Source organism: Tasmannia lanceolata, unplaced genomic scaffold (assembly GCF_043159265.1).
Source record: "Tasmannia lanceolata isolate RefF3 unplaced genomic scaffold, GAP_Taslan_0.1 ptg000037l, whole genome shotgun sequence".
Classification (NCBI taxonomy): Eukaryota; Viridiplantae; Streptophyta; class Magnoliopsida; order Canellales; family Winteraceae; genus Tasmannia; species Tasmannia lanceolata.
Window position 1 is genome coordinate 58,079,965 of NW_027518714.1, and position 27,342 is coordinate 58,107,306.

Genomic DNA, 27,342 nt, shown 5'->3' on the forward strand with positions numbered 1-27,342 from the left:
GGTCAGATACCCTTGCACACACACAACCCAAACCCCTCCTCCCCCCCCCCCCCCCCCCCCCCTCTCCCAACACACACACACACACAAAACCCAAAAAAAAAAAAGAATTTAGTTTTTGCTCTTAATCTCGTCGTTTTGCCCATGATTTTTGTGTGATCGTCAGCTTGGAGTACAATATGGTCATCTGTTCTCAGCATGTTTGGAGTCAGTTGGGTTATTCCTATCCACATAGCTGAGATGTTTTCTCGAAAATCCAAGTCCTGCCAGCATTGGAGGTCTTCTTAGTAGCTCTTCGAGTGAGGGTAGATGGGCTTTCTTGGGCCCCTTTGGCGAGAAAGATTCTAATTTGGCAGAGGTTCAGGCTCTTCTATGTGATACTAGACTGGCTGATCAAAATGTGATGGATCGTCTCACCATAGAGGATGATTCCCTTATCAAATGAGTGATGAATGGTGATTGTTATTCTTGGAGATTTACAATGTGGCTATCCGGTATATTTGGTGTTCAGCTAATAGTGAGGGAAATTGAATTGCCCACTCCAGGATCAATAGATATGAGACTAGTATTATTTTATTTTATTCCTCTTTTAGTCTATCTTTTCTATTTTGAAGTTGTTGTTTGTCTGGTTTTCTTTTCTTTTCGAGGCCCCCTCGTTCTTGAAGTTTCTTTTACTTTTAATGAATTTTATTGCAATTCAAAAAGGAAAAAATAAAGAGCACAAAGCAGTGTTAGTAAAAGATCGACTGCGTACAAGCTCTCCATTTAGAGAAAAATTTCAAGGTATTCTAAGCTACATTTAGAGAAAAATTTCAAGGTATTGTAAGCTACATTTATGCAAACTCTTATAAGTTTATCATTGCAGCGACCTATCATTTGGAACTATTCGGTAGGCATTTCAATTTCTACGTCCATTCTCACAAAAAAGAAAATAAAGTTGGGGATCCCAAGACAACACAAACACCATGAAAAGTTAGTTTGTTTTAAGATCTAGATTTGAGCAATTTCAAATAAGGTTTGCTTGTCCTAGCTCCTAAGAACTAGCCAAGGTTTCAGGTTTTAGGCTCCGGTGTGCATTTCAGTCATAACGGAAATGAAAAAAATTTGGTGGAAATGCTGCAAAATCACAAAAACATATGGAAATATATGCAAATGATGGACATTTAAGATGAAACTTCAGGAAGTGCTTGAATCAACACATAACACTAAAAAAAGATCATCTACGCAAAAAAAAAATCCATAACTCTTTAACTAAATAGGACACCTAGTGACATGTGTTGTCGCACATGTCTAATAATTCAATACATACCACATTTCGCATATAATTCATAAACGAGATTTGCTAGCGTCCATCGCAGAAGGCATTTCGCAGATGGGCTGTTGCATGTGAGAGCAGCCACACCGCCTCACTTTTCAGCAGAATTTGTCTTCATTCGTGATGTGGCTGCTCTCACATGTAATATCCCATCCGCAAAATGCCTTAATCTTCCCCAACAGCTTAAGCTTTTGGAGTAACTGGTAGTTTCTCATGATATCAGAGCAAAGGTCCTGAAAATGAAAGGCAGCTATTTCAAGCACAAATCTCCGAATATTCTATTATGGTCTTGTATCAGTTTCGATATCGTGGAATACGAACAGAGAAGAGAGGGTAGGCTCATTACATTAAAAGATATGGAAATGCCCATTAAGTAACTAAGAACTGGAATTTGGATCTCTCTCAATATCTCTCTCAGTTCAAAACGATAGCCCTTTATGTCATTGATGCGCAAACCTCCTTGATGTCAAAAATCAACAAGCAATGCTCCACCCAAAAGTGGGGCAACATGTGCCATCAACCCAAAGAAAGCGGGGCCACACGTGAGGGGGAGTGTTAAAGCCAAAGTAGCAAGAGTAGGAATCGAAACGGGAATCGAAGGCTCCCGGGATGGTCGGAAGCGGGAATCGTGAAATCGCGGAGAGTCACAGGAGAGTCGGGGAGTCGCCGGGGAATCGTCGGGGAATTGTTGGGGAATCTTTGGGGAATTGTTTGGGAATCGCCAAGGAATCTCCGGGGAATCGCCGAGAAATCACGTTTCACATAACATTAAATCATGGTTCCAAGAAGTAGGAATCGGGTTTCCTGGGAATCATAAACCGAGATTTCCAAAAGTAGGAATCGGGTTTTCGGCGAATCCGAATCGGGATTCCTAGTTTTTGGGGATTCAAGAAGATTCCTGTTTCGGGTTCGAGAACCCGGGAATCGAAGTTCCCCACTCCCAGGGAAGAATCCTGCTTCCTTGGTTAAAGCACAAAAAAGAATAAATAACACCTTCTCCAACAACTTAAGCTTTTGGAGTAACGGTAGTTTCACAGATGCTAGCAAATCCCTTCATAAAATATTTATAAATAATCCGTTTCAAAAAATATATATTTATAAATAATATATATACCATACGTCACACTAATTCAAATAAAAATAATTATGTAACGCATACTGATATAGCATACCAACATATTGATAAAAACATACCACTAATGCATAAATTGACAAAGAAAGAAATTTTTATTTTGTAAATAATTTTTAATATTTTATAAAAATATAACAAAGATTGAAAATAGTGAGAAAATACAACATAAATTTAATATCATAGAGCATATCTAAATCTGCTCATGCTTTGATTTTGTAAGTTTTTCTGAAATTTTAATGATTTTTTTAGTTTTTAATAAAATACAAAGAATTAATCATAATATTATAAAATGTAGTATATAACACTACAACAGTATAAAGGAGACTGATATCCATGTGCCAATGTTTTATAATGGGGCAAACTCGTCTTGTTTTACATGTTTTAATCAGTTGTCAAAGTTTATTAGGATTCCCACAAAGCTCTCAGTGGCTAGTTAAAACATGTAAAATATGGTGAATCCGTACCATTATCAAAACATGATCATCGATTTCAGTAGCCTAGTATAGATTGTGTTATTAATATAATTTTCATGTTCATTCTGATTTTATATGATTTTAATTTTAAATTGATATATATATATATATATATATATATATATATATATATATATATTTATTTATTTATTTATTTTTTTAATACAAAAAAATTAAGTTTTTTCCCTATTTTTTTAATGGTAACGCTGTGACGATATTATTCAAATAAAAAGACCAAGATGGTTAGGTACAAGCTAAACAAAAGCAGAAAAAGCACAAAGAACAAATTACATGATAATCAAGGTGGAAGAGAGTTGAAGATATCCAATGTTGTCCTGTCCACCCTGTTAGATATTGATCTCCAAACATGTTAGATATTGATCGCATGCCCTTCTCTCCTGTCCAAGATCTCCTCTATCGCATCCTCACACCTTCACAAATAGGAGGTTCCTGACTTGATCCAACAAATCACATTAAAGTAATCCCGTTCCACGATGATACTGTCTAAATCTGCCTCCTCAACTAATTGAATGCTAGTCAAAAGCGTTTGCACTTCTGCATTAGTCGAGTTTGATCTACACAGAGGACTCACATATGCCCACAATGTGTGCTAGCAACGCTTGAGACTCCGGGGTTCCCAAAACTTGATCCGTCAAAGTTTGATGAACCCTTTGAATAATGCAGGAGTGAATTTTATCAGGGGATCCACATGGGGGGTTTCGGGTCCACGTGGGGATAACCTTCTTATGGGGATCCTGCAGGAGCGAATTTTATCCCAAGATCTTCTGAAAGTCTGGCTATCCACACCTCTGAAGTCCTGGAGAACTACGACCTACAAATAATCTGAGCAAAAACTTGCTAGCGTAACTTGAGATAGCTCTTAGCTACCGCTTTAATTATTTTCCGTATTTTTAAATAAAATAATTGTTCTACAGGATTTCCTGAAGTTTCATCTTAAATTTCTATCATTTGCAAATGATTTATATATGTTTTCTGTGATTTGACAGGCTTCTCACTGAAATTTCTAATTGAAACCGAAAAGTTTCCATGTTTCAACCGCTATATTGTAATCTACTCACGATATTGGTTTCAGTGTGCATTTTGATTTTGCTATGCATGTCAATGGGCATGGATACGGAAACATTTCGGTTTCGGCACAAATTTAAATCCATGGAACTAGAAAATACATCATATTTCGTTTGGTATTGCTCCAATTTATTGATGAAGTATGTTTTTTGAATTGCAGACCCAATAAATCAATATGAATATTGATCTTTCACAAACCTTCAGTCGCTCATGTGCTTCCCCAACAGTTTTCCCATCCTTCTTTTTGCGCCAAGAATGGCCATCTTTACGGAAAAACCGGTTTACCCTTCGGTTAAAAAGGAACAAAGAACCACCTGTTGACAAGTATGGCCATTAAGAACACTGTTAACGTATATAAAAATATTAAGGGTGAGTATGATCACTGAGAACCAAAAAGTAACTAGTGGGTGATTATGAAATAAACCTATAAAACAGGATTACTGGAAAAATGATAGATTGCTTTAAGTAAAGAAGAATATGAAAGTTACTGGGTGGATTTTGAGGAGTCTCTGGAGTAAGTTCATGTTTCTCATTATTCTGTAAGATAAAGAACACTTCTACAGGCTTCAGCCAACGATTTCGAGCTTCTTGAAGCAGCACATTGATATCAAACTCTGTGAAATAGACAATGAACATAGCAGTCAAAAATAACTTTTCAATCAATGTAATTTCTAATTAGGAAACTCTCTTGACAAGCTATTGCAAATTATTTTAAGAAACAAAAAGGATAAGCACATAAGCCAAGTGCGTATGATTTACATCGCGGGCATTTCATAAAAGGAACAACAAAATAGCTGTGATTGTGAAGCAAGTTTTAAGTTCCATGTTTTCATATATACTGATGAGAATGATTCAGTGAGCAATGAATAAAGGCCTATAAAACCAAACTCTGTAGTTTGTATTACACATATGAGAAGGATTCAATATGAGAAAAATTCAAGAAATTATAGTTTACTAAGAATGGATAGTATCTTATACAATTCAACCACAAGACGAAACCCTTCCTCACAAACCCTAACACATCTTATGAGAAATCGCCTCTAAAGGACGAAAATCAAAGCTCTTAAAATTAAAACAAGGGAAGAAGAACTCAATTCAATAAAGAAAAAGAAAGAGAAGAAAATGAAAAAAAAAAAAAAAATTTGAAAACGCGTCTTTACCAGACGGCATGGTCTTGGATCACTAGAATAACAGCACAATCAACAAATTTTCTTGCATAATCTAAGTTTCTTCTGAGAGATAGAGCAGAGATCCATCGGAATCCCAAAAATAAACAGAAAGGAACTGGAATTAACAGACGGAATCGTTGAAATCAAAATGCTGAGGGAAAGAAAAACCCTAGAATCTTTAAATGTGATTAGGAAACCCCTAAAACATTCAAAGAACGCGCGTTTGATTTTAAACACTCCGATTTTCTCTGGATATTCTATCGGGGAGTGATATTTTCGGGGAGTGATATTTTCCCCCCTCTGATGGCTATTCCCCCGCCCCTCTTTGCTTTTGGAGTAAACGGTTGCTTCTCCACCCATTCATTCTTCAATGGTGGGACCCACTGAGCCAGTGGAGTGCCGAACTAGGTGGGCCCCACCTCTTTTAGATCTGGACCGTCCATCTAAAATGCACTAGATTCAATCACAAATCAGTCCTAGATTTATGATGGACCAATGAAGAATGAAAACAACCATGACTCAAAATGCATATGTGACATGTAACTTGGTGATCTGGACCGTCGATTTTATGGCCCACTAGATCTAGGTCAGTTATTGAACAGAGATCTTATTCCCAAGATTGAGATATGCAAAAAACGAATAGGGGCCCACTAGATGAACGGGTTGGATCGCTTTGCAGGATGGGAGTAGGTAATTTGGTACTCCTAGTGACCACCAAATTGGAACGTGAAGCACGAGGCATTCAGATTTTTTGGGAGAAAGCAGGACGGAAAGGAAGCCTCACTGTTTGTGTATTGAAGGAAATACCCTCGTCGTGGGCCTCGTGGCCCTCGTGTTGTTCATGTTGAGTGGTTTTCTTGCCACATAAAAAGCTAGACATGGGGGTCCCCCCTGAAATCAGGACATGTAGGAAAATGATATTTCCACCCATTTCTATCAAACTCACTTTCACCTAGGGGTGCAACTTGGGTCGGACTCAACCTAAACCCCACTGGTTCAACCAGATTTTGGCTCGGGTGGGGTTGGCATTTTCTCAGGTTGGGTTGGGAAAAGCCAACCCGATTTCATTTGGGTTGGATTATGCTTTCTTTTTCTTGTATTTTCCAATTGGGAAATGATATCAACACTCACATGTTATAATGAGAGGCGCTCTAGTCTCTTGTCGTTTAGTGTTTAAAGGGCTTGAAAGAGCTATTTGAAAACTGTAATATACTTCTGAGAGCCCTAAAATACTAAATTACAAGATATATGAGCGACTCTTATTAAAACATGTGAGTGTTGATATCATTTCCCTTTTCTATTTGGCTCGAGATAAACCCAACTCAACCCGAACCCAACCCGACTCAACCCGACTTGATTTGGAAGCAGGTTGGGTTAGGGTTGATTAGAAAAGCTAAACTAAACTAATTTGCAAAAGAAAATTGATTAGAAAAGGATTTTGATTCAAATTGAAAAACTACTTGGAATCAAGAATCCACCATGGGTTGTGGGTTAGATTGTTGATTAAATTGAAAATATTGCTTTGGCGTGTTATATAACCAATAAACATAGTCGATGGAGAATAAGATCGAAGGATGTCATTCCCCATGAGAGTTCATTAATTATATAATCAAGTTGTATCTTATATATATATATATATATATATATATATATATATATATATATATATATATATATATATGAGAAAACATTTCCTACACACTTGTGTAGGTAAGTTACCTACACACTAGGTTAAAATACAGTGGGGGCCCACATTGTTTGGGTGATCCAAACCATTCATTTGAATGGTCCTCACATAGATAGGGTGTCCACAAAAAATCAGATCCATAGGATCATCCCAACCCTACAATTTGTGGAGGTAAAATGGACGTGTATAAACCTTCACAAATTAGTCCATTTTTTGCCTCTATAGTTTGAATGGTTGGGATGATCCTATGGATCTGATTTTTGTGGACACCCTATCTATATGAGGACCATTCAAATGAATGGTTTGGATCACCCAAACAATGTGGGCCCCACTGTATTTTAAGCTAGTGTGTAGGTAACTTGTGTAGGAAATGTTCTCTCTCTCTCTCTCTCTCTCTCTCTATATATATATATATATATATATATATATATATATATATATATATATATATATATAGGAAAATGATTGTGAGCTTGAAGCTCATTTAGCTTATATGAGCTTGAGGGCCCAAACACATGTGGGCCCACATTGTTAGGATGATCTAAAGCATTCATTTGAAAGGCCCTTACATAGATAGGATGTGTACAAAAATTGGCTTCATAGGATCATCCTAACCCATCCAAAAGTGGAGGGCAATATATATATATATATATGAGAAAACGGTTCCTACACATATGTGTAGATAAGTTATCTACACACTAGCTTAAAATACAGTGGGGCCACATTATTTGGGTGATCCAAACCATTCATTTTTAAGGCCCTCACATAGATAGGGTGTCCACAAAAAATCAGATCCATATGACATTCAAACTATGGAGGCAAAAAATGGACCAATTTGTGAAGGTTTAAAGACATCCATTTTACCTCCACAAATCGTAGGGTTGGGATGATCCTATGGATCTGATTTTTTGTAGACACCCTATCTATGTGAGGGCCTTTAAAATGGATGGCTTGGATCACCCAAACAATGTGGGCCCCCATTGTATTTTAAGCTAGTGTGTAGAGAATTCTCTACACATATGTGTAGGAACCGTTTTCTCTCTCTCTCTCTATATATATATATATATGAGGAAACTATTGGTGAGCTTAAGCGCACCAAACTTATGGTGCGCTTAAGCTCCCCAATCACATGGGGGCCCACTTTTCTGTGGTGATCCAAACCATTCATTTGCAAGGCCTTATGATAGATAGGGGGTGTACCAAAAATCAGCTCCATAGGATCATCCTAACCCCTCCATTTGTGGAGGACAAAAAATGGGCAGATTTGTGTCTGTCCATTTTTGTCCTTCACAAATGGAGGGGTTAGGATGATCCTATGGAGCTGATTTTTTGTACACCTCCCAGCTATGTAAGGGACTTTCAAATGAATGCTTTGGATCATCCTAACAAAGTGGGCCCCCATGTGATTGGGCGCTTAAGCTCACCATAAGTTTGGTGAGCTTAAGCGCACCAACAGTTTCCTCTCTCTTTCTCTCTCTCTCTCTCTCTCTCTCTCTATATATATATATATATAGAGAGGAAACTGTTGGTGAGCTTAAGCTCACCAAACTTATGGTGAGCTAGCTTGCCCAATCACATGGGGGCCCACTTTGTTCGGATGATCCAAAGCATTCATTTGAAAGTCCATTACATAGATGGGGGGTGTAACAAAAATCAGCTCCATAGGATCATCCTAACCCCTCCATTTGTGGAGGACAAAAATGGACAGACACAAATCTGCCCCATTTTTGTCCTCCACAAATGGAGGGGTTAGGATGATCCTATGGAGCTGATTTTTGGTACACCCTCTATCTATGATAAGACCTTGCAAATGAATGGTTTGGATCACTCCCCAAAATGTGGGACCCATGTGATTGGGAAAGCTAGCTCACCATAAATTTGGTGAGCTTAAGCTCACCAACAGTTTCCTCATATATATATATATATATATATATATATATATATATATATATATATATATATATATATATAGAGGAAAGTATCTCTAGTATCTCCCCTAGATAAGCTTATCTACTCCTCCCTTTAAAAAAAACACAGTGGGCCCACGCTGTTTGGATGATCCAAAGCATTCATTTGATAGGTCCTAACATAGATAGGGTGTGCCCAAAAAATCAGCACCAAAGGGTCATCCTAGAACTTCGTTTTGTGGGGCCTTGTGGTACCCAGAATGGACATGGTGTGCCCCACAAAATGAAGTTCTAGGATGACCCTTTGGTGCTGATTTTTTGGGCACACCCTATCTATGTTAGGACCTATCAAATGAATGCTTTGGATCATCCAAACAGCGTGGGCCCACTGTGTTTTTTTAAGGGGAGGAGTAGATAAGCTTATCTAGGGGAGAGACTAGAGACACTCTCCTGATTTTTTGTACACACCCTATCTATGATGGGGCCTCGCAAATGAATGGTTTTGATCAGCACAAAAAATCTGGGACCCATGTGTTTGGGCCCTCGACCGCACCTAAGCTTAGGTGCGCTCGACCGCACACTCCTTTTCTATATATATATATATATATGAGGAAAGTGTTTCTAGTCTCTCCCCTAGATAAGCTTATCTACTCCTCCCTTTAAAAAAACACAGTGGGCCCACGCTGTTTGGATGATCCAAAGCATTCATTTGATAGGTCCTAACATAGATAGGGTGTGCCCAAAAAATCAGCACCAAAGGGTCATCCTAGAACTTCATTTTGTTGGGCACACCGTGTCCAAAATGGACGCATATAAACGTGGACGTTTATATGTGTCCAAAATGGGTACCACAAGGCACCACAAAACGAAGTTCTAGGATGACCCTTTGGTGCTGATTTTTTGGGCACACCCTATCTATGTTAGGACCTATCAAATGAATGCTTTGGATCATCCAAACAGCATGGGCCCACTGTGTTTTTTTAAAGGGAGGAGTAGATAAACTTATCTAGGAGAGAGACTAGAGACACTTTCCTCATATATATATATATATATACAACTTACGTTATATTTGTGAAAAAAAAAAATTAATCGATATCCTTCCCCGTTTCCCATGGGTTCATCTAAACCCCAAGTAAGGGAGTTTAGCTACTCATGGATAAAGGAAACATTAAAAAGATAATACAAACCATGGCCATAAAAGTAAAAAGATGAAGAAATAACTCCACTCTTTCTCAATATAATCAAAAGTACATCACTTTTAAACTTGAAATAAACAAATAAGATAAAAGGACTTAGTCTCGGTCTCCCTCCAGCAAGCCGATTCTTCCGCCTTCACGCCTTGATGTCACCCCTTTTGATGAACCTTGAATGGTGGGGTAGATGATGGCTCACCAAAGAATGCCTCTAAGTAATTGAAAGAAAGCAAGAACAAAAGAGAATGGGATGAAATTTTAGAGGGGAGAGCAAGAGTGAATTGGACAAAAATATTAAGAGAGAGGAGAGAGAAAAACAAAAATTCAAAGGAGAGAACAATCGTTGGTTGAAGAATTGGAAGATGACAAAAGGGAGAGCTTAGAGGGATAAAGAGAGAGAGTAAAAGAAAACTTGCTTTTCTATATATGAAAGAGAGACCGAACCCCACAAAACATGACCTGCTTCTTTGTTCTTTTAGAATGATAGTTTCTCAAAAATATATGAAAGAGGCAATTTTCAAGTGTCAACAGTGGTAAGCTTCTTTAAATATAAAAGGTAGGGAGATTGAATTTAATATACTTTCCAAGAAAAAGTGGGTCAACTAAAACGTGAGATTTTTCCCCCTTTTCTTTCTGAATAAAAAAATAGCCAAATTTTTTGCCTCTTTCCCCTTTCTAAAATCGTGCAACACCTCTTTAATATTCACAAGGAAGAGTCCAAAAAGGGAATCACACCCATATATAGTGTATCTATGGCTTGCGAGAATGGCTGATGTACTTCACGTTGAATCAAGTAACTCTTTCCCTTTTTAGCTCATATGCTCTGTTTGGATGCTGGTAGATGTTGAGAGGATTTGGAGAAGAAGTCAAAGGGAGATTAAAAGCAAATCAAAAGGAAATCAGTCAACAGGGAGATTGAGAGCAAATCTCCCAGACGTTGTTTGGTTGCGTTAGGAGATGTGAAGGAGGTTTTTTGCCATATTTTTGAAGATTTTTTTTGGGAAATGTTATCAGCACTACTGTTTTTTTATGAGGGCACTCCTCACGTTATTAAAAGTACAGTATGGCCCACACCATAGGATGATCCAAACCGTCCATTAGATGGGCCATAGCCTAAATAGGTTATGCCCCAAAATTATTTCCATAGGTTGATTCTAACCCTCCGATCTATAGAGGGTTAGGATCAACCCTCTAACATTCAGATTGGAGGGTTAGGATCAGCCTATGAAAATGATTTTTGGGGCATAACCTATTTAGGCTATGGCCCATCTAATGGACGGTTTGGATCATCATATGGTGTGGGCCATACCGTACTTTTAATAAAGTGAGGAGTGCCCTCATAAAAAACAGTAGTGCTGATAACATTTCCCTTTTTTGTATAGGAATTTGCTAGCCACCTTCACCGAGGCCACTTGTCGGCTTGTGGCCCATCCTTTGTGCAAAGATTGGCAGGAGTAACATGGGTGCAAAGGTAGCTAGCAAAAACGTAAAATTGAAAAAAATAGTAATCATTACGATTTGTGGCAGAAATACTAAGTTTTAAATGAAAAATTACAGAAAAATGGAAGCAAAGTGGGAAAATTATGAAAAAATACCAACAGGATGTACTAACATATGACAATTACCGAAAAAACTACAATGAAAATTAAAAGCTTATGACAATTACTGGAAAAAAGAATTTGCCTGAGAATTTCTCCCATTTTTTCTTCGATTTGGAGAAATTCATCCATTGAATTTTGAGGATTCCACGTCACCGACAAGCGCCCAACATCCCCGGCGGTCAAACTCCCCAATTTCGCTAAATTCCCTACCAAACACCCTTTAACGAATTAGTAGAATTACATTCCCTGCTATTTTTCTCAAAAAAAGGGAACCAAACAGAGCAATAAGGAATAAAAAACAGTAACTTGGTAATCCAAGTAGATGTATATTTTGGCATTTTGCTAATCATACCTTTTTGAAATCAAAAGAAATAGTAACTTCCAAATATGGTCATCAAGTTGTAATTTTGGCAACCCTTAAATTAGTAGCCACAGCCCTTCTTTTAATACCCTTGAGTTGCCTTTTCCAATTCTATATTCTATATAAATAGTAAGCACTTCTCCACGTGACTGACCTCACACAAGCTTGAATGAACCAATGATGGGCCCCACATATTTTGGCGGAAGGGGTTGCAAATTTTCCTCTTTACTCGAAAAAATATGGATGAGCCCATCATAAATTAACACCAAGTGGGACCCATGCATCTTAATAAGGAATAATATATTCGGTCATTTCTTTTTCTTACGGCCATCCCTTCTAATGAATGTGAAAGAGATATAGAAAGCGAATGCATATGATAATCTAAACCGTCCATTGATTGCACCCCTATAGGATGATTTGAACCGTCGAATTGACTAGCCATGATGTAAATCCTCTATGCGTAATCCAAGCTGTTCATTGTGTGGGCTATTCCAAATTCATCCCCAAAGTTGATCTTGACCGTCCATTAGGTAGTAGCTTCAATGTAAATAGATGTACCCAATAATTATTTCCGAGGTTTGATTGAACTGTCCCCTTATGGCTCTCCAATTAAATGGGCTATCATCTTTAATGGGTTGCCTTGGCACTCCCCATTATTACAACCAACAGCAGCCAGTGAAACCTTTACAGTGCTTGAATTGATAAGAGTAGCACATTCCTCCATGTTACTATCCAAGGCACATTCAGTAGCTTCTTCTTCATTTTGCCTTATGAAATGTGCAATAAAACTCATTTACAACCGAAGAGAAAAAAAATTATCTATCTCTTGAATTAATCAAAATCATCCTAATTGAATTTTCAAAGGGCGAAACAGTGCCATTGAACGCTTTTGATCCACCTTAGTTCCATTTTTCGTGGAAATTCAGGAATAACCCTGAAACACCAAAAACAAGGAAAATACATCAAGTAGCACTGTTCTAAGTATAAAATATGCATGATTTACTACCTAATATTCACACATTTATGTGTTCATCAGTAACTCTACTAATAGTGTAACTTATTAGTTGTTATCTCCTTGTAATAAACAACATGGTGTATATCTATCCCTACGGTGTATACTCTATATAAATAGAATATAGACTGTGAATAATAACACCATGAGTTACACAAGAGTTTGCTTTAATTATTATTTTCATGGTATCAGAGCCATTGATATCCTAACGGATTTAGCAGCTGAGTCATTCTCCTCCAACTATTGCAGACCTTGTTGCAACACCGCAATGGCCGACAATGTCTCCTCTCCTGTGGTGAGTTCTCACATCCCCACCAGCTTCTCCATTAATCCTATTACGTGCCTAATTGGCCGTAACGAAATAAACAAAAAGAAAATACAAGAGAGGAAGAGAGAGGTTGATTCGAGGCAACCCGACCTCCTAATAGCTCGATTCGAGAGGAACCATGACTCTCCAAGAACAAAGTTTCCTTTGCTGTTGTAAAATTCTTCCTTTCTCCTTTCATTATAATACAACTACTAAATACAAACACAAAGTAGTTACACATCACCCATCTATTTTCCCACTAACAACACACTCCATCAACAACCAACACCCACTATCCTAAACACATAAACCATAACTAACACCCATAACTCTAAAACATACTCCCACAACTAGATAATAACTAGATAATAACTACCCATAATCACCGTAATTATATGCACATATCATTCCTTCCCCCTTCGAAACGACCTTGCCCTCAAGGTCGAATTATTGAATAAAACACTTTAATTCACCGGGGTCCCAATTCGTAATGGAAATCATTTTGTTGAGCAACATAATTAAAATTGGACTTCCATCTTCAAAAGTAATGGTAGAGATCTTTGGAACTCCAATTTCAAAATCCGTCGTGATCAAACTCGAAAACAAAGATGATTTTTCATCTTTTTCGGCATCAATTCTCGCAGTTTTCTCTACACGAACATCAACTTCCTCAAGTTTCAACTGTTTATCTTCTTTGCACATTTTCTTGATCTCCATTCTGATTTTGTTGAAGCCTTCCGCAAATCGTCAGTGTTCTTCCATCATTTTCAAAGCCAACACTTTAATCTCTTGCAAATCTTCATGTATGGATTCCCAAAACTCCGTAGACGCAGCCATCGCGCTAGATCGACGGCTCTGATACCAATTTGTTACGTGCCTAATTGGCCGTAATGAAAATAAAAGAAAAGAAAATAGAAGAGAGGGAGAGAGAGGTTGATTCGAGGCAACCGGACATCCTAATGGCTCAATTCGAGAGGAACCATGACTCTCCAAGAACAAAGTTTCCTTTGCTGTTGTAAAATTTCTTCCTTTCTCCTTTCATTATAATACAACTACTAATACAAACACAAAGTAGTTACACATCACCCATCCATATTCCCACTTACAACACACTCCATCAACAACCACCATCCACTACCCACTACGCTAAACACATAAACCATAACTAACATCCATAACTCTAAAACATACTCCCACAACTAGATAATAACTAGATTATAACTACCCACAATCACCATAATTATATGAACATATCAAATCCCTTCTCTAATATTTCTCACTTAGTCTCTATTAAACTTGATCGTACCAATTACCTACTCTGGAAAAGCCAAATTGTTCCCATCCTTAAAACACATGACATGTATTCCTTCATTGATGGCTCTACTTCTCCTCCTTCTCAATACCTATCGATTGTTAATGGTACCACCTCTACAGCCAATCCCACTCTCAATCCCAACTATATCCCTTGGATGAGAATGGATCAGATGATCCTTCTCAATGCCACCCTATCTGAGTCGGTCCTTGCTCATGTTGTTGGTTGTCAGACGTCAAGAGATGTTTGGCTTTCTCTTGAACGGATGTTCTCCTCTCAATCACGATCATGTACCCTGCACCTAAGTTCTGAGCTTCGCAACCTCCAAAAGCCTTCTTCTCAATCAATGGTTGATTATCTTCATCATGTCAAAACACTCAGTGACTCTCTTGCTGCCGCTGGTCACCCTGTCTCTGATTATGATCTTGTTAACTATACTCTTGATGGGCTAGGTATTGAATTTGATTCATTTGTTACCTCTATCTCTACTTAGACCAATCATGTCTCTTTCTCTAAACTCCACAACCTTCTATTTACTCAAGAACTTCGTCTTCAACATCTCCAGCATCTCTCCTCCAATCAAAATATTGCTCTCTCTACCACACGGGGTCGTGGCAATTGTTTCAATAACTATAACAATCCATCACGCAACAATGATCGCCAAACTGATTATCGTGGCAATCGTGGAACCAATTTTCATGGCCGCGGACGTGGTCGTGGATCCCTTCATGGTGGCCGTCACCCTCAAATGGCTAGGCCTACTAGTCCTCCTTTCAAATCTGAAACATGCCAGTTATGTCGAGAAATTGGTCATGATGCTACACAATGCCCACGTCTACCTAGCTTTGCTCTCTCTGTGGATCGCCTTGAACAGTCCCTTCATGATATGCATATTCAGCCACCGTTGGACGACACATGGTTCCCTGACTCTGGTGCAACTAACCACATGACTGCAGACTCTTCTACTTTCTCGGATCGACGACACTACACAGGAACTGACCAAATTGTTGTTGACAATGGCTCACGACTACCCATCTCTACTATTGGTAATTACACTTTTCGTACTTACTCTAATTCTTTCAAATTGTGAGATGTTCTACATGTTCCTGGCCTAACAAAGAACCTATTGTTGGAAAAAATTGAGGGTACTGTTGTTGATAGAAAACAGAAATTTGTTGCTTCAAGGCGTGATATCACTTTCCTTAAGACAAGATTCGCCCCCACTAGTAGTATGCAAAGGGGATCCGCGAATTGCCTCCAAGATACAATGAAGCCTAGTAGGGAAGCCCTACTAATGTTTGATGATGCGTAGCACTACCGGAATCAAACCCGAAATGCCCTTCCGAAATTTCAAGCCTTAGAGAAATTTCTAGATACTGTTTCTGCAGAAAAACAGTATCTAGAACAGTAAACAAAAGAAAAATAGTATGTAGAAATACTTGGAGATTTTGTAGGAGTGTAGAAGAGAGTGTAAAGTCTGTCAGAATTGCCAATTCGTTTTCCTATATGAAATGATCGAATTCTGCACATTTTGTAGACCACCTGGTGTCTTTTCAGTGTGAAAAACACCTCTACAGGGCACCTTTCCAGAATGTTTGAAATCTGACCGTTAGATCGCACCCATTGATATTGAACGGTCCTGATCGATCCTAGAGGTGACTGTTGGTTTGAGTAAAACCTCTCTCCATCCCAGTCATCGTTAGATCAACCATCTATGGTGTGGATCGCACCCCCTTGGCACTTGACCGTTGGGGGAAGGGACACAACCCATTTGATCACACTCTTTGACCGTTGGAGTTATGGGCCCGTTGGGCCGACCATTAAGCCCGAACCGAAGCCCAACCCAACCGAACCATTCGGCTTGATGGGCCTACGAACCATTTGACCCACCCATCCAACCGGTCCACCTTCATCTTGATCCAACGATGTAGATCAAATCTGGAAAAATTAAAGGCTCCAATCGCTCCTCGTGACGTCCAATCGTTCCTCGTGACGTTGCGTACGTGCGAAGTGCAAAGTGCGCCTAAAAAGCGCCAATAAAGCGCCACTATGCGCCCTATAGCCCATTACCCACGCCGCGCGCGTGTGTGCGCGCGAACGGTGCGTTGCACCGTCCCGCGGGTCCAACCATGGGTTCAACCCAATGTGCAATCAAACAAGTATTAGAAAAGTGTAGTGCTTTATAAGCCCTTCTCTTTCCTTTCTCTCATCCGGTACGGGACTATCTTTTCAACTACACTTCTACATCCTTTTGTAAAAGCAAATCTTTCTAAGAAAACATTTTCTTTTTTCCAAACGCTTTTGATAAAACATTTTCCAAAACACTAAAACATGCAAAATACATGATTTTGAAAATCCAAAATTATTAACAATCCCCCACCATTTTCAAAATCAAAGAAAATTCTCTCATCAGGCTTGGAAATCTTATGCATAAATGAAGGTATCTCTCGATTTGAACCTTCAACTAGTGAGGACACATCAAAGTTAACCAGAATTGCATAGTAGACGTATCTTTGAACTAGCTATTCTATTTGGTTAACCAGATACGTCTCACACACAAGATTTCAACTCTTTGGGCAATTTCTAAAACCGACTCATGTACTGGCCTTGTGTCTATATCTTGGTTTCATGAGCGCTTTAGAGACTAGCCAGGTCTCATAGGAAGCGGCACCACTCCCACACTCACATAGGTAGGCTTATCAAGAGTGCCCCTGTAACTAAAACACTCCAACACTATGTTATAAGCCTATTAAGAGTTTAAATACTCAGCTTTCTCCTTTTAAACATTACAGGTACCAAGCACTTTACCTTGGGATGACAAATAATACAGATTATAGTGCTTGCAATCACTCCATATGATGTACTTGGACTCATTGAACTCAAGACTTGATGGTTATTCAAGTGTTGAGTTGAGGTTCCATCATTGGTGACTATTGGTTAATGACTTTAACCTCATCCCTTATGATGTTTTACACATCAGATCTCTTGCAAGAGCTTTAGTGAATGGATCAGCCAAGTTTTGGCTTGATCTTACAAAATCAATAGTTACTACTCCATTAGTAAGTAACTCTCTTATAGTACTATGTCTAAGTCCTATATGTCTGGACTTACCATTATAAACATGATTATATGCCCTTGATAGTGTGGCCTGACTATCACAATGACATAAATCGATGGCATTGGTTTAGACCATAACGGAATTTCCAATAACAAATTCTGAAGCCATTCCGCCTCTTTACGGCATGCTGCCAGAGCTATAAACTCTGCTTCCATAGTTGAAGTTGTTATGCATGTCTGTTTCTTAGAGGCCCAGGAGATTGCTCCCCCACCAAGGGTGAAAATCCACCCACTGGTTGAAAAATGGTCTATACGCTCAGTTATCCAACTAGCATCAGTGTATCATTCTATTACAGTTGGATACCCACTATAACATAAAGCATAGTCTATAGTTTTTTTTTAAATATTTTAAAACTCTATAGACTGCATTCCAATGAGAAAAACTAGGATTACTGGTAAACCTACTAAGTTTACCTACAACAAATGCTATGTCTGGCCTAGTACAAGTCATATCATACATAAGACTACCCATTACACTAGCATACCCTAGTTGAGAAATAGTCCTGCCAGTATTAAGATACAACTTTATATTTGGGTCAAAAGGTGTTGAAATGGGTGAACATTCAAAATGGTTAAACTTTTTGAGAACTTTCTCAATATAATGTGATTGTGTTAGAATAAGACCATTATCCTGTCTTATGATTCTAATACCCAAAATCACATCACCTTCACCCATATCTTTCATATCAAAGTTTTGAGAAAGAAATGATTTAGTACTTTGAATGCTTTCAATATCGCTACTAAAAATTAACATGTCATCAACATATAAACAAATAACAACACCTTTGCCACCCTTAAATTTACTGTATATACATTTATCTGACTCATGTATCTTATAATCATTTGACACTAAGACTTTATCAAATCTTTCATTGCATTGTTTAGGGGCTTGCTTAAGCCCATACAAAGATTTGATAAGCTTACATACTTTATGCTCTTAGCCTGGCAGAATAAATCCCTCAGGTTGTTCCATATACACTTCTTCATCAAGTTCACCATTTAAGAATGCGGTTTTAACATCCATCGGGTGAATGTGAATAAATCCCTCAGGTTGTTCCATATACACTTCTATCTGATCTGAGACATTTAATGCTTGTTATACATTGGTTTTCGACTTCAGTTTTATAAATCTTAAATTTTTCTAAAACCTCATCTTTATGACTAAATAGATAAATATAACAGTACTTAGAATAATCATTAATAAATGTAACAAAGTACTTTTTACCTCCCTTTGTGGGAACACTATGAATGTCACATACATCATTATGTGTTAAATCTAACAAGTTAGAAGTTCTACTACTTTAGGGAATGACTTAGTGATTATCTTGGTTTGCATGCATGTGTTTGATGACGCGTAGCACTAACGGAATCAAACCCGAAATGCCCTTCCGAAATTTCAAGCCTTAGAGAAATTTCTAGATAATGTTTCTGCAGAAAAACAGTATCTAGAGCAGTAAACAAAAGAAAAACAGTATGTAGAAATACTTGGGGATTTTGTAGAAGTGTAGAAGAGAGTGTAAAGTCTGTCAGAATTGCCAATTCGTTTTCCTATATGAAATGACCGAATTCTGCACATTTTGTAGACCACCTGGTGTCTTTTCAGTGTGAAAAACACCTCTACAGGGCACCTTTCCAAAGTGCAAATTGCGCCTTAAAAAACGCCAATAAAGCGCCACTATGCGCCCTATAGCCCATTGCCCACGCCGCGCGCGCGCGTGTGCTTACGGTGCGTTGCACCGTCCCGCGGGTCAAACCATGGGTTCAACCCAATGTGCAATCAAACAAGTATTAGAAAAGTGTAGTGTTTTATAAGCCATTCTCTTTCCTTTCTCTCATCCGGTACGGGACTATCTTTTCAACTACACTTCTACATCCTTTTGTAAAAGCAAATCTTTCCAAGAAAACATTTTCTTTTTCCCAAACGCTTTTGATAAAACATTTTCCAAAACACTAAAACATATAAAATACATGATTTTGAAAATCCAAAATCACTTACACCTATTGTCTATTGAGAAATTTACAAAAGAAAATGACTTTTTTAATTCTTTGCACGGGGTTTTTGCATCAAGGATCGACAAACGAGAACACCGCTGCTGGCTGGACCAAGTAACGACAGACTTTATCCAATCGCAGATCGAAATGATCACTCTATAAATAATCAAAGCCTCTACTCTCTCTATGGTGTGCGTGCTCCATCCGAGGTTTGGCATCAACGCTTAGGCCATCCGTCTACTGCCACTACCAGTTACATGGTTAGGAATAAGCTTATTTCTATTTCTGGTGCAAATAAATTCGACTTTTGTTCACATTGTCCACTGGGAAAAAGCTCAAAACTGCTGTTTTATGATTCCAACTTTGTGGCACCTGATGATTTATATTTGATACACTGTGACTTGTGGGGATCTTCAACAGTCTTGTCCAATTTAGGTTTTCGTTATTATGTAAGTTTTATGGATGATAAGACCAGGTTCACATGGTTTTTCCCTCTGGCAAAAAAATCGGACGCTTTATCTATGTTCTTTCACTTTAAATTGCTTGTGGAAAAATTATTTAGCCGTCCCATCAAAATTTTACAAACAGATGGAGGGGGTGAATTTACAAGTCGTGCTTTCAAGGACTTTTTAACCAAGGAAGGGATTCAACATTGAATGTGTGTTGTTGAACGCAAGCACCGTCATCTTGTGGAGACTGGATTATGTCTCTTAGCTCATAGTGGTCTCCCATTGACTTTTTGGGTTGATGCGTTTTCCACGGCAATCTATGCCATCAATAGGCTTCCTTCTGTCAAATTGGGTTATAAATCTCCATATGAATTGCTCTTTTAGAGACCACCTGACTACACCTTCCTCAAAAGTTTTGGTTGTGCTTGTTATCCTCACTTAGTTCCTTACAATACACACGAATTAATGATGAAATCTGTTCAGTGTGTTTTCTTGGGGTATAGCTCTAATCACAGGGGATATCGGTGTCTGGACCTCAACACAGGGCGCGTCTATATATCACGGCATGTAATATTTGAAGAAGCCACCTACCCTTTGCGTGGTCGATCATATCCTTCTGCACCTGCCACACCCACTCCCACAAAACCAGCCCTTCTAGGTCCTCTTCTGCCCCTTCATCTTGGCTGATGTTCCAACCCAAATCCTTCCACAGTCCCTAATTCCTTAGATGAAGTTCCTATCTAGGCTCAACCCATTTTTAGTCCTTCTACCAATGGACCACTTCCTATACCAAGCTCGTGTAGCCCATCTCTTACTCACGAGCTGCCCCCTGCTACGTCTTCTCTTCCATCTCATCTTAATATTGCTACCCCTTCCCAAACCCCACCACAATCTGTTATTCCCAACACAACCAATACTCATGCTATGACGACTAGAGCGAAAGATGGCATTGCCAAACCCAAAACTCTCAGTGGTTATGTGGCTCACCTTGCTACTAAGCATCCTCTTCCCACTTGCCTTACCACCACCATCTCATACCCTTTGGAACCCACATGTTACACCATTGCTTCTAAGGATCCACATTGGCGCATGGCTATGATGGAAGAATTTAATGCTCTTGTGAAAAATGGGACGTGGGCACTTGTTCCTCACTCACCTAATATAACTGTTGTAGGATGCAAGTGGGTCTTTAAGATCAAGAAACTTGCAGATGGACGCATTGAACGTTATAAAGCACGACTCGTTGCCAAGGGATTTAACCAACGAGAAGGCCTTGATTATGAAGAAACCTATAGCCCAGTTGTTAAACCTGGCAGTATACGAACAATGTTATCTTTAGCAGTCTCTCGGCAGTGGCCACTATATGAATTGGATGTTTGGAATGCATTTTTACATGGTTTTCTTCAGGAGGAGGTCTATATGAAACAACCACCCAGGTTTGTAGATTCCACACGTCCTCATCATGTGTGCAGGCTTCATAAAGCCATCTATGGCCTTAAAAAGCACCGCGAGCTTGGTTCCAACAACTCAGTTCCTTTCTAATTTCTCTTGGTTTCAAGGGAAGTCTGGCAGATCTGTCTCTCTTCAGGATGCACTCTAAGGGTAACACAATCGTTATTTTGGTATATGTCGATGATATTATACTTTCAAGAAATAATAGAGGACTACTAGATGCTTTTATGAAACGACTATCCTCCACATTTGACACTAAATTTCTTGGAAATTTGAGTTTTTTCCTTGGTCTGGAAGTCTTTCGCAATGCCGATTCTCTTCGTCTTACACAGACAAAATATGCGATAAACTTACTTCATAAAGCTGGTATGTTGGGTTGCAAACCATGCAAAACACCAGTTGCCTCTGGAGCCAAGCTCTCTACAATTGACGGCACTCTCTTGGACGATCCTACTCTATATCGTAGTCTAGTTGGCGGTCTTCAATATCTGACTCTCACACGTCCGATCTAACATTTGCAGTTAATCAAGTTTGCTAACATATGCAAAATCGTTCATCTTCTTGCAGTTAAACGGATTCTCCGCTTTGTTAAAGGGACACTTACACTTGGATTGACCATCAACGCCTCCACCCATTTTTCCTTGGTTGCATTTTCAGATGCCGATTGGGGAGGCAATCCTGATGACCGTCGTTCTACATCTGGGTCATGAATCTTCCTCGGCGCCAACTTGATATCATGGTCATCCAAGAAACAGAGTAAGGTCACACGGTCAAGCTCTGAAGCAGAATACAAGGCTCTTGCATGCACAGCTGCAGAATTAATTTGGCTACAATATCTTCTTCGGGACCTAGGGGTTCATCTTTGTGATCCTCCATTGTTATATTGCGATAATATCGGTGCTACGTATCTTGCAGCATATCCGGTTTTTCACGTCAGAACTAAGCACATTGAGATTGATTTTCACTTTGTGCGAGAACGCGTCGCTAGGAAGCTACTTCAAGTACACTACGTGCCTTCAATGGATCAACTAGCAGATATATTCACTAAAGGCCCGTTGGGATACCTCCCATTTTGTATTTGGATTTGGAATTGAGTTTTGAATACAAATTGAATAGATCCGGCAGTTCATGTAGAGGGAGACAGAGAGGGAAGAGGTTGAGGAGCAAAGAGGGTGAAGGAAACTGCCAGATCTGTGGATTTCCAATTTCTTATTTCCACAGGAAATTTAGAAATCTGATTTTTTTTTCACTACCAGCTGCTGAATTAGAAATCCAAGAATTTGATCCGATCCAAATTACAATGCAAAAAGGGCTGCAAATGTGAGAAATCCAAATCAAAATCTTCTCGGCATCCAAACGGGCCCTAAAGGACATTCGGCTCAACATTTTCATCTCTTATCAAGCAAGCTTACTCTAACACATGATAGCAACGACTCGTTTGAAGAGATAACTCTATGTTGTTGACATGTCCTTATCCGATTGTAACTCTACTAATAGTGTAACTTATTAGTTTTTATCTCCTTGTACCAAACAGCCTAGTGTACATAGGGGTGTCAACGAATCCACTTCGGATCGGATCCACCTATGTCATGGTCATGATCCATTCAAATTCCTTAGCGGTCGGATCAGATTCAGATTGTTCTTCAGATCCTACTTTCCACGTCACGATCACGATCCATTTTAAATCGGACCGTCCGTCGGAGTGTCCTATTATGTCCTACACAATTAATTTTTTTTAAAAAGAATTAGAATGTCAGTCCACCATAAGGAAAAGCAGTGATCGACTTCAAAGAAGTGACTAAAAACAGGGAAAAATATGTCTCCACTATCCAGTATTCTAAGAAGATAATAGAAACCAAAAACTTAGCAGGAGTTTTCCGTGCATACTGCTTGGATGCTAGGAAGGCAAGGGTGCTGCGATGGCGAGGGTGAGAGCAATGACTAGCGATAGCGAGGGTGAGAGCAATGACTAGGGACAGAACATTAATTAATGTCAATGGAGTAGTTGGGTTATGGTTACCGATAGGAAGATGAGATGTTCGTTCCACAAATGGGGAAGGGATACTTACACGGGAAGGAAGAGGAGATTTAATTCGAAAAGGAGATTTCATTCAATAAAGATGGAAACCGGTAAGTACTAAAAGAATATGACTATTTTGACGAGAATACCCCCACTTAACATTGATGTTGTAATGATTTTGAGAGTATTTCTGTAAGATGATTTCGGACGATAGGAAGATGAGATGTTCGTTCCACAAATGGGCAGGGGATACTTACACGGGAAGGAAGAGGAGATTTATTTCGAAAAGGAGATTTCATTCAATAAAGATGGAAACCGGTAAGTACTAAAATAATATGACTATTTTGACGAGAATACCCCCACTTAACATTGATGTTATAATGATTTTGAGGGTATTTCTGTAAGATGATTTCGGATCGTGACTGTCCCTAAGGACTTTCGCAGCATGCCTGGATCCGATCCAAAAATTTTCGGATCATATGATTGGGAATCTGAAATATGCCCATGGACCCTCTTGGTATGCTTTTATCCCGTTCATTAAAGTTCGGATTCGGATAGTCCATCGGACCGTCTAGATCCATTGACACCCCAAAGTGTACATCTATCACTACGGTGTATGCTCTATATAAGTAGAATATAGACGGTGAAGAATAACACCGTGAGTTACACAAGAGTTTGCTTTAATTATTATTTTCAGATTACACATGAAAAAATAAAATGGAACTTGAACCAGCGCAATTAAGTTTTATTTAGAAAAAACTTCAACTTATAATGGTATCCCTCTAAATAAGCCATAACAATATCTATTTTTTGGTAAACAGCATCAGAAATATCATCTCCCCTCTAAATTGTGGAAACAAAAAATTTCCTAGGAAAAAATTCCACAGGAGATATTTTTCCTTATCTTTCTCATTATGCGGCTGTAAGAGCGAACCAAACAGGCGGAAACAGGGGAGTAGGAACATGGAGGCTAAAGGGACATGTAGGTTTGGGAAGTATTCACACTAGTTAGTGAATCTCCATGCAGAGAAGTCAAAGGAAACCAGGGCTGCAATCATTCTCACTATCTATGAAATATAGGGGTGCAACTCGGGTCGGGTTGGATCGGGTTGAGGCCAACCCTAGCCCAACCCGAGATAGATTGCCCTCAACCCTAACCCAACCAATCTAACCCAAAATCGGGTCTGGTTTACACGTTTAGTGGGTTGGTTCGGGTTCACTTCGAGCCAAACACAAAAATACAAGAAAAAAACATAATAAAATTAGAGGCCGGGTTCGGGTTGGGTCGGTTTGCCAAGGCCTCAACCCTAACCCAACCCGAAATTAAATAGGGTTGGGTTGGCTTTCCCAACCCAACCTGAGGAAATGCCAACCTAACCCGAGCCAAATTCGGGTTGAACTCGTCGGGTTCAGTCGGCAAGTTGCACCCCTATCGAAATAGTAGGAAACAGGGGAGTGGGAAAATGGAGGGGGCGTGGGAATATAGAGAATTCTTTGACATTTAGGTGTAGAAGTATTTACACTTCTGTTAGTGGGTCTTTGCAAAGAAGTTAAAGGAAACCAAGGTCGATAAGCATTCTTATAATCCGGATGCATGAGCAGACGAAACAGGTGGAAACAAAAGAATGAAAATTTCTCGTATCAAATATGTCCACGAAAAATTGAGCAAAAACTCATTCTCCCCCACCATTTTTGTTGGGGGTCTGGTGAAACTGGGTACGGCAACAACATAAGAAATGGGCAGAAACAGGTGAATAAAGATTACTCAGAAGAAAGTCCATGTCTTAAAAAATTTGGGCAAAAGCTCATTCTTACATCCTTTTTGTAGGGATCCAGCGAAACGAACAGAAACAAGTCTGATATTATATGTAAGATAATATGGTGTGTGTGCGTACATACACGTAAGAGGGGTGTGAGAAAAGTAACGCCCTTGATCCAACAACACCCTCGTATTAATAAAGTCAGCAGTTGTTAGATCAAATATCAAGGGCGACCCCTTGATTACGAGCAGGTACAGCCTCGCACCATATTAAAGGGCAGTGATAAATCGACTTCCCAAATGGATAAATCGACTCCCCATGTGTCTATCTCTCTCCTCTTTCTCTCTCTCTAACCTAGAGGAGAGAGAAAGACACATGGGGAGTCGATTTATCACTCCCCCATATTAAAACGGGATTTGTTAGGCAATGGGGTGGACATCTTATCATAAGATTAAAGCTTACTAAATGAATGTTTTAGCTTTTCTTGGTGAAATTCTAAATATGGCTTGGTGGAACAATGCTAGGATCATACAATCAGGAGGGGTCAAGGCCAATTAGGGGTGCAACTTGGTTCGGGTTAGGTTGAGCTTTTGCTAAAAAAAAATGAATTGGAATCCACCCCAACTCGTCCCTAAGGTAAGAGCTCAACCCGAATCGGTGAATTCTCATAAAAAAAAAACTACCCAGTTGCACCCCTAAGGCCAATGGGCTGGACTTGTGCTCATCTACCAACCAACGGATGGATCACCTCCACGTGGTACATGTGGGCCTAAAAGAGACTAATAGCCAGTTGGCCACTGGCTTTTTACTAATTTTCTTCAACAATGCAGTACAAACTGGGGCCACTGATGAATGGTTCTGATGACCATCAGAATGCCCACCCATTCAGATGGTCTTAATCATTGGATGCGATTTGAAAAAAGATCCTGGGATGTGATCCTACGGATAGAATCATTCCGAGAATAACTCAAGAAAAGCCCCATGCAAGAAGTTTCGGATATGCCAAGTTTGGACTGAGAGAGAATTTATGTTAGTGACTTGATACTCTAACCTTCCTTTGTTTTTTCCATTCATTCTGTGAATATGTCCTTTTCTTTCGACTATAAGCCAAAATCCCACGTTAAAAACCTCAATCCCATTGTCCTTTGATCACCTTCTTCTTCTCTGGTCTTCTTTGTATTGAGAGTGAGAAAGAGTTATTAGATAAAATGTCTGATTGGGGCCCAGTCCTTGTAGCTGTTATTCTCTTCATCATTCTCTCACCGGGTCTTCTGTGTCAAGTCCCGGGTCGTAACCGATTCATTGAGTTTGGCACATTCCAGACCAGCGGGGTCTCGATTCTAGTACACGCCCTCCTCTTCTTTGCCTTCATTTGCATCTTCTTGCTAGCTATTGGAGTTCACATATATATGGGCTAGCATTTTTGTTGGGGCTTAAGTGGAGCTTTGGGTTTCAGATTTTCTTCTAGTCTGGGTTCATTGGATCTGTGCTTTGGAATTTTATTTATTATTTCATTTTGAAATCTTAGGGGTTTAGAATGTAAGGCCCAATACAGAATAAACTTGTAGGCAAAAAAGAAGCAAATCCATTTTGTTATTAAACTTATCTCTGTCATCTTATTCATCTGTATTGTATTTATATAAACTTATCTCCGAAAACTCACGATCTGCCCATTGGATTTGCTGTCTTAGCCAAAGTGTTCTAAGTTACAGACTACTCCTAGATAAAAGAAAAAAGATACAAGTTGTGTAATGATGTATGTCGAGTGCCCTTGGAAATCTCTTCCTCCTTTATTAATAAACTTTGGACTTGGTAGTTGTTGATTAACCATTTTGTAACTGCTCTCCCTTTAGCAATCACTATGTGATCTATCTTTCAAATTTTGAATTTGAGCCTTGCAATTAACACGAGGTCGATCTTTAAAATTTTGAATTTTGAGGGTGTAAACCGACTCACCCCATCTCCTTGTATTGGCGTAGGTCCCAGTGATTCTGCCAATG

The 27,342-nt window shown here is 39.1% G+C and overlaps 2 protein-coding genes across 2 annotated transcripts in view; one reads left to right on the plus strand and one right to left on the minus strand.

Moving 5' to 3' along the window:
- Positions 1 to 5,510, minus strand: part of LOC143862713 (calmodulin-binding transcription activator 4-like) — a 30,759-nt gene extending 25,249 nt beyond the window's left edge. The window contains exons 1-3 of the mRNA XM_077373792.1: positions 5,164 to 5,510; positions 4,492 to 4,617; positions 4,202 to 4,317 (exon numbers count right to left, since the gene is read on the minus strand). Coding sequence (XP_077229907.1) covers positions 4,202 to 4,317; positions 4,492 to 4,617; positions 5,164 to 5,173 — 252 coding nt within the window. The 5' untranslated portion in view covers positions 5,174 to 5,510. The remainder of the gene's footprint in view (positions 1 to 4,201; positions 4,318 to 4,491; positions 4,618 to 5,163) is intronic.
- A 20,970-nt stretch (positions 5,511 to 26,480) lies between these two features.
- LOC143862393 (uncharacterized) lies at positions 26,481 to 27,004 on the plus strand. Its single transcript, XM_077373438.1, has one exon. The coding sequence runs from the start codon at positions 26,551 to 26,553 to the stop codon at positions 26,758 to 26,760; it is 210 nt and encodes a 69-aa protein (XP_077229553.1). The 5' UTR covers positions 26,481 to 26,550; the 3' UTR covers positions 26,761 to 27,004.
- The last annotated feature ends 338 nt before the right edge of the window (positions 27,005 to 27,342 follow it).

Excerpts from the sequence above, each read along its gene's own strand:
- LOC143862393 (XM_077373438.1), top strand. The coding sequence starts at position 26,551 with ATGTCTGATTGGGGCCCAGTCCTTGTAGCTGTTATTCTCTTCATCATT.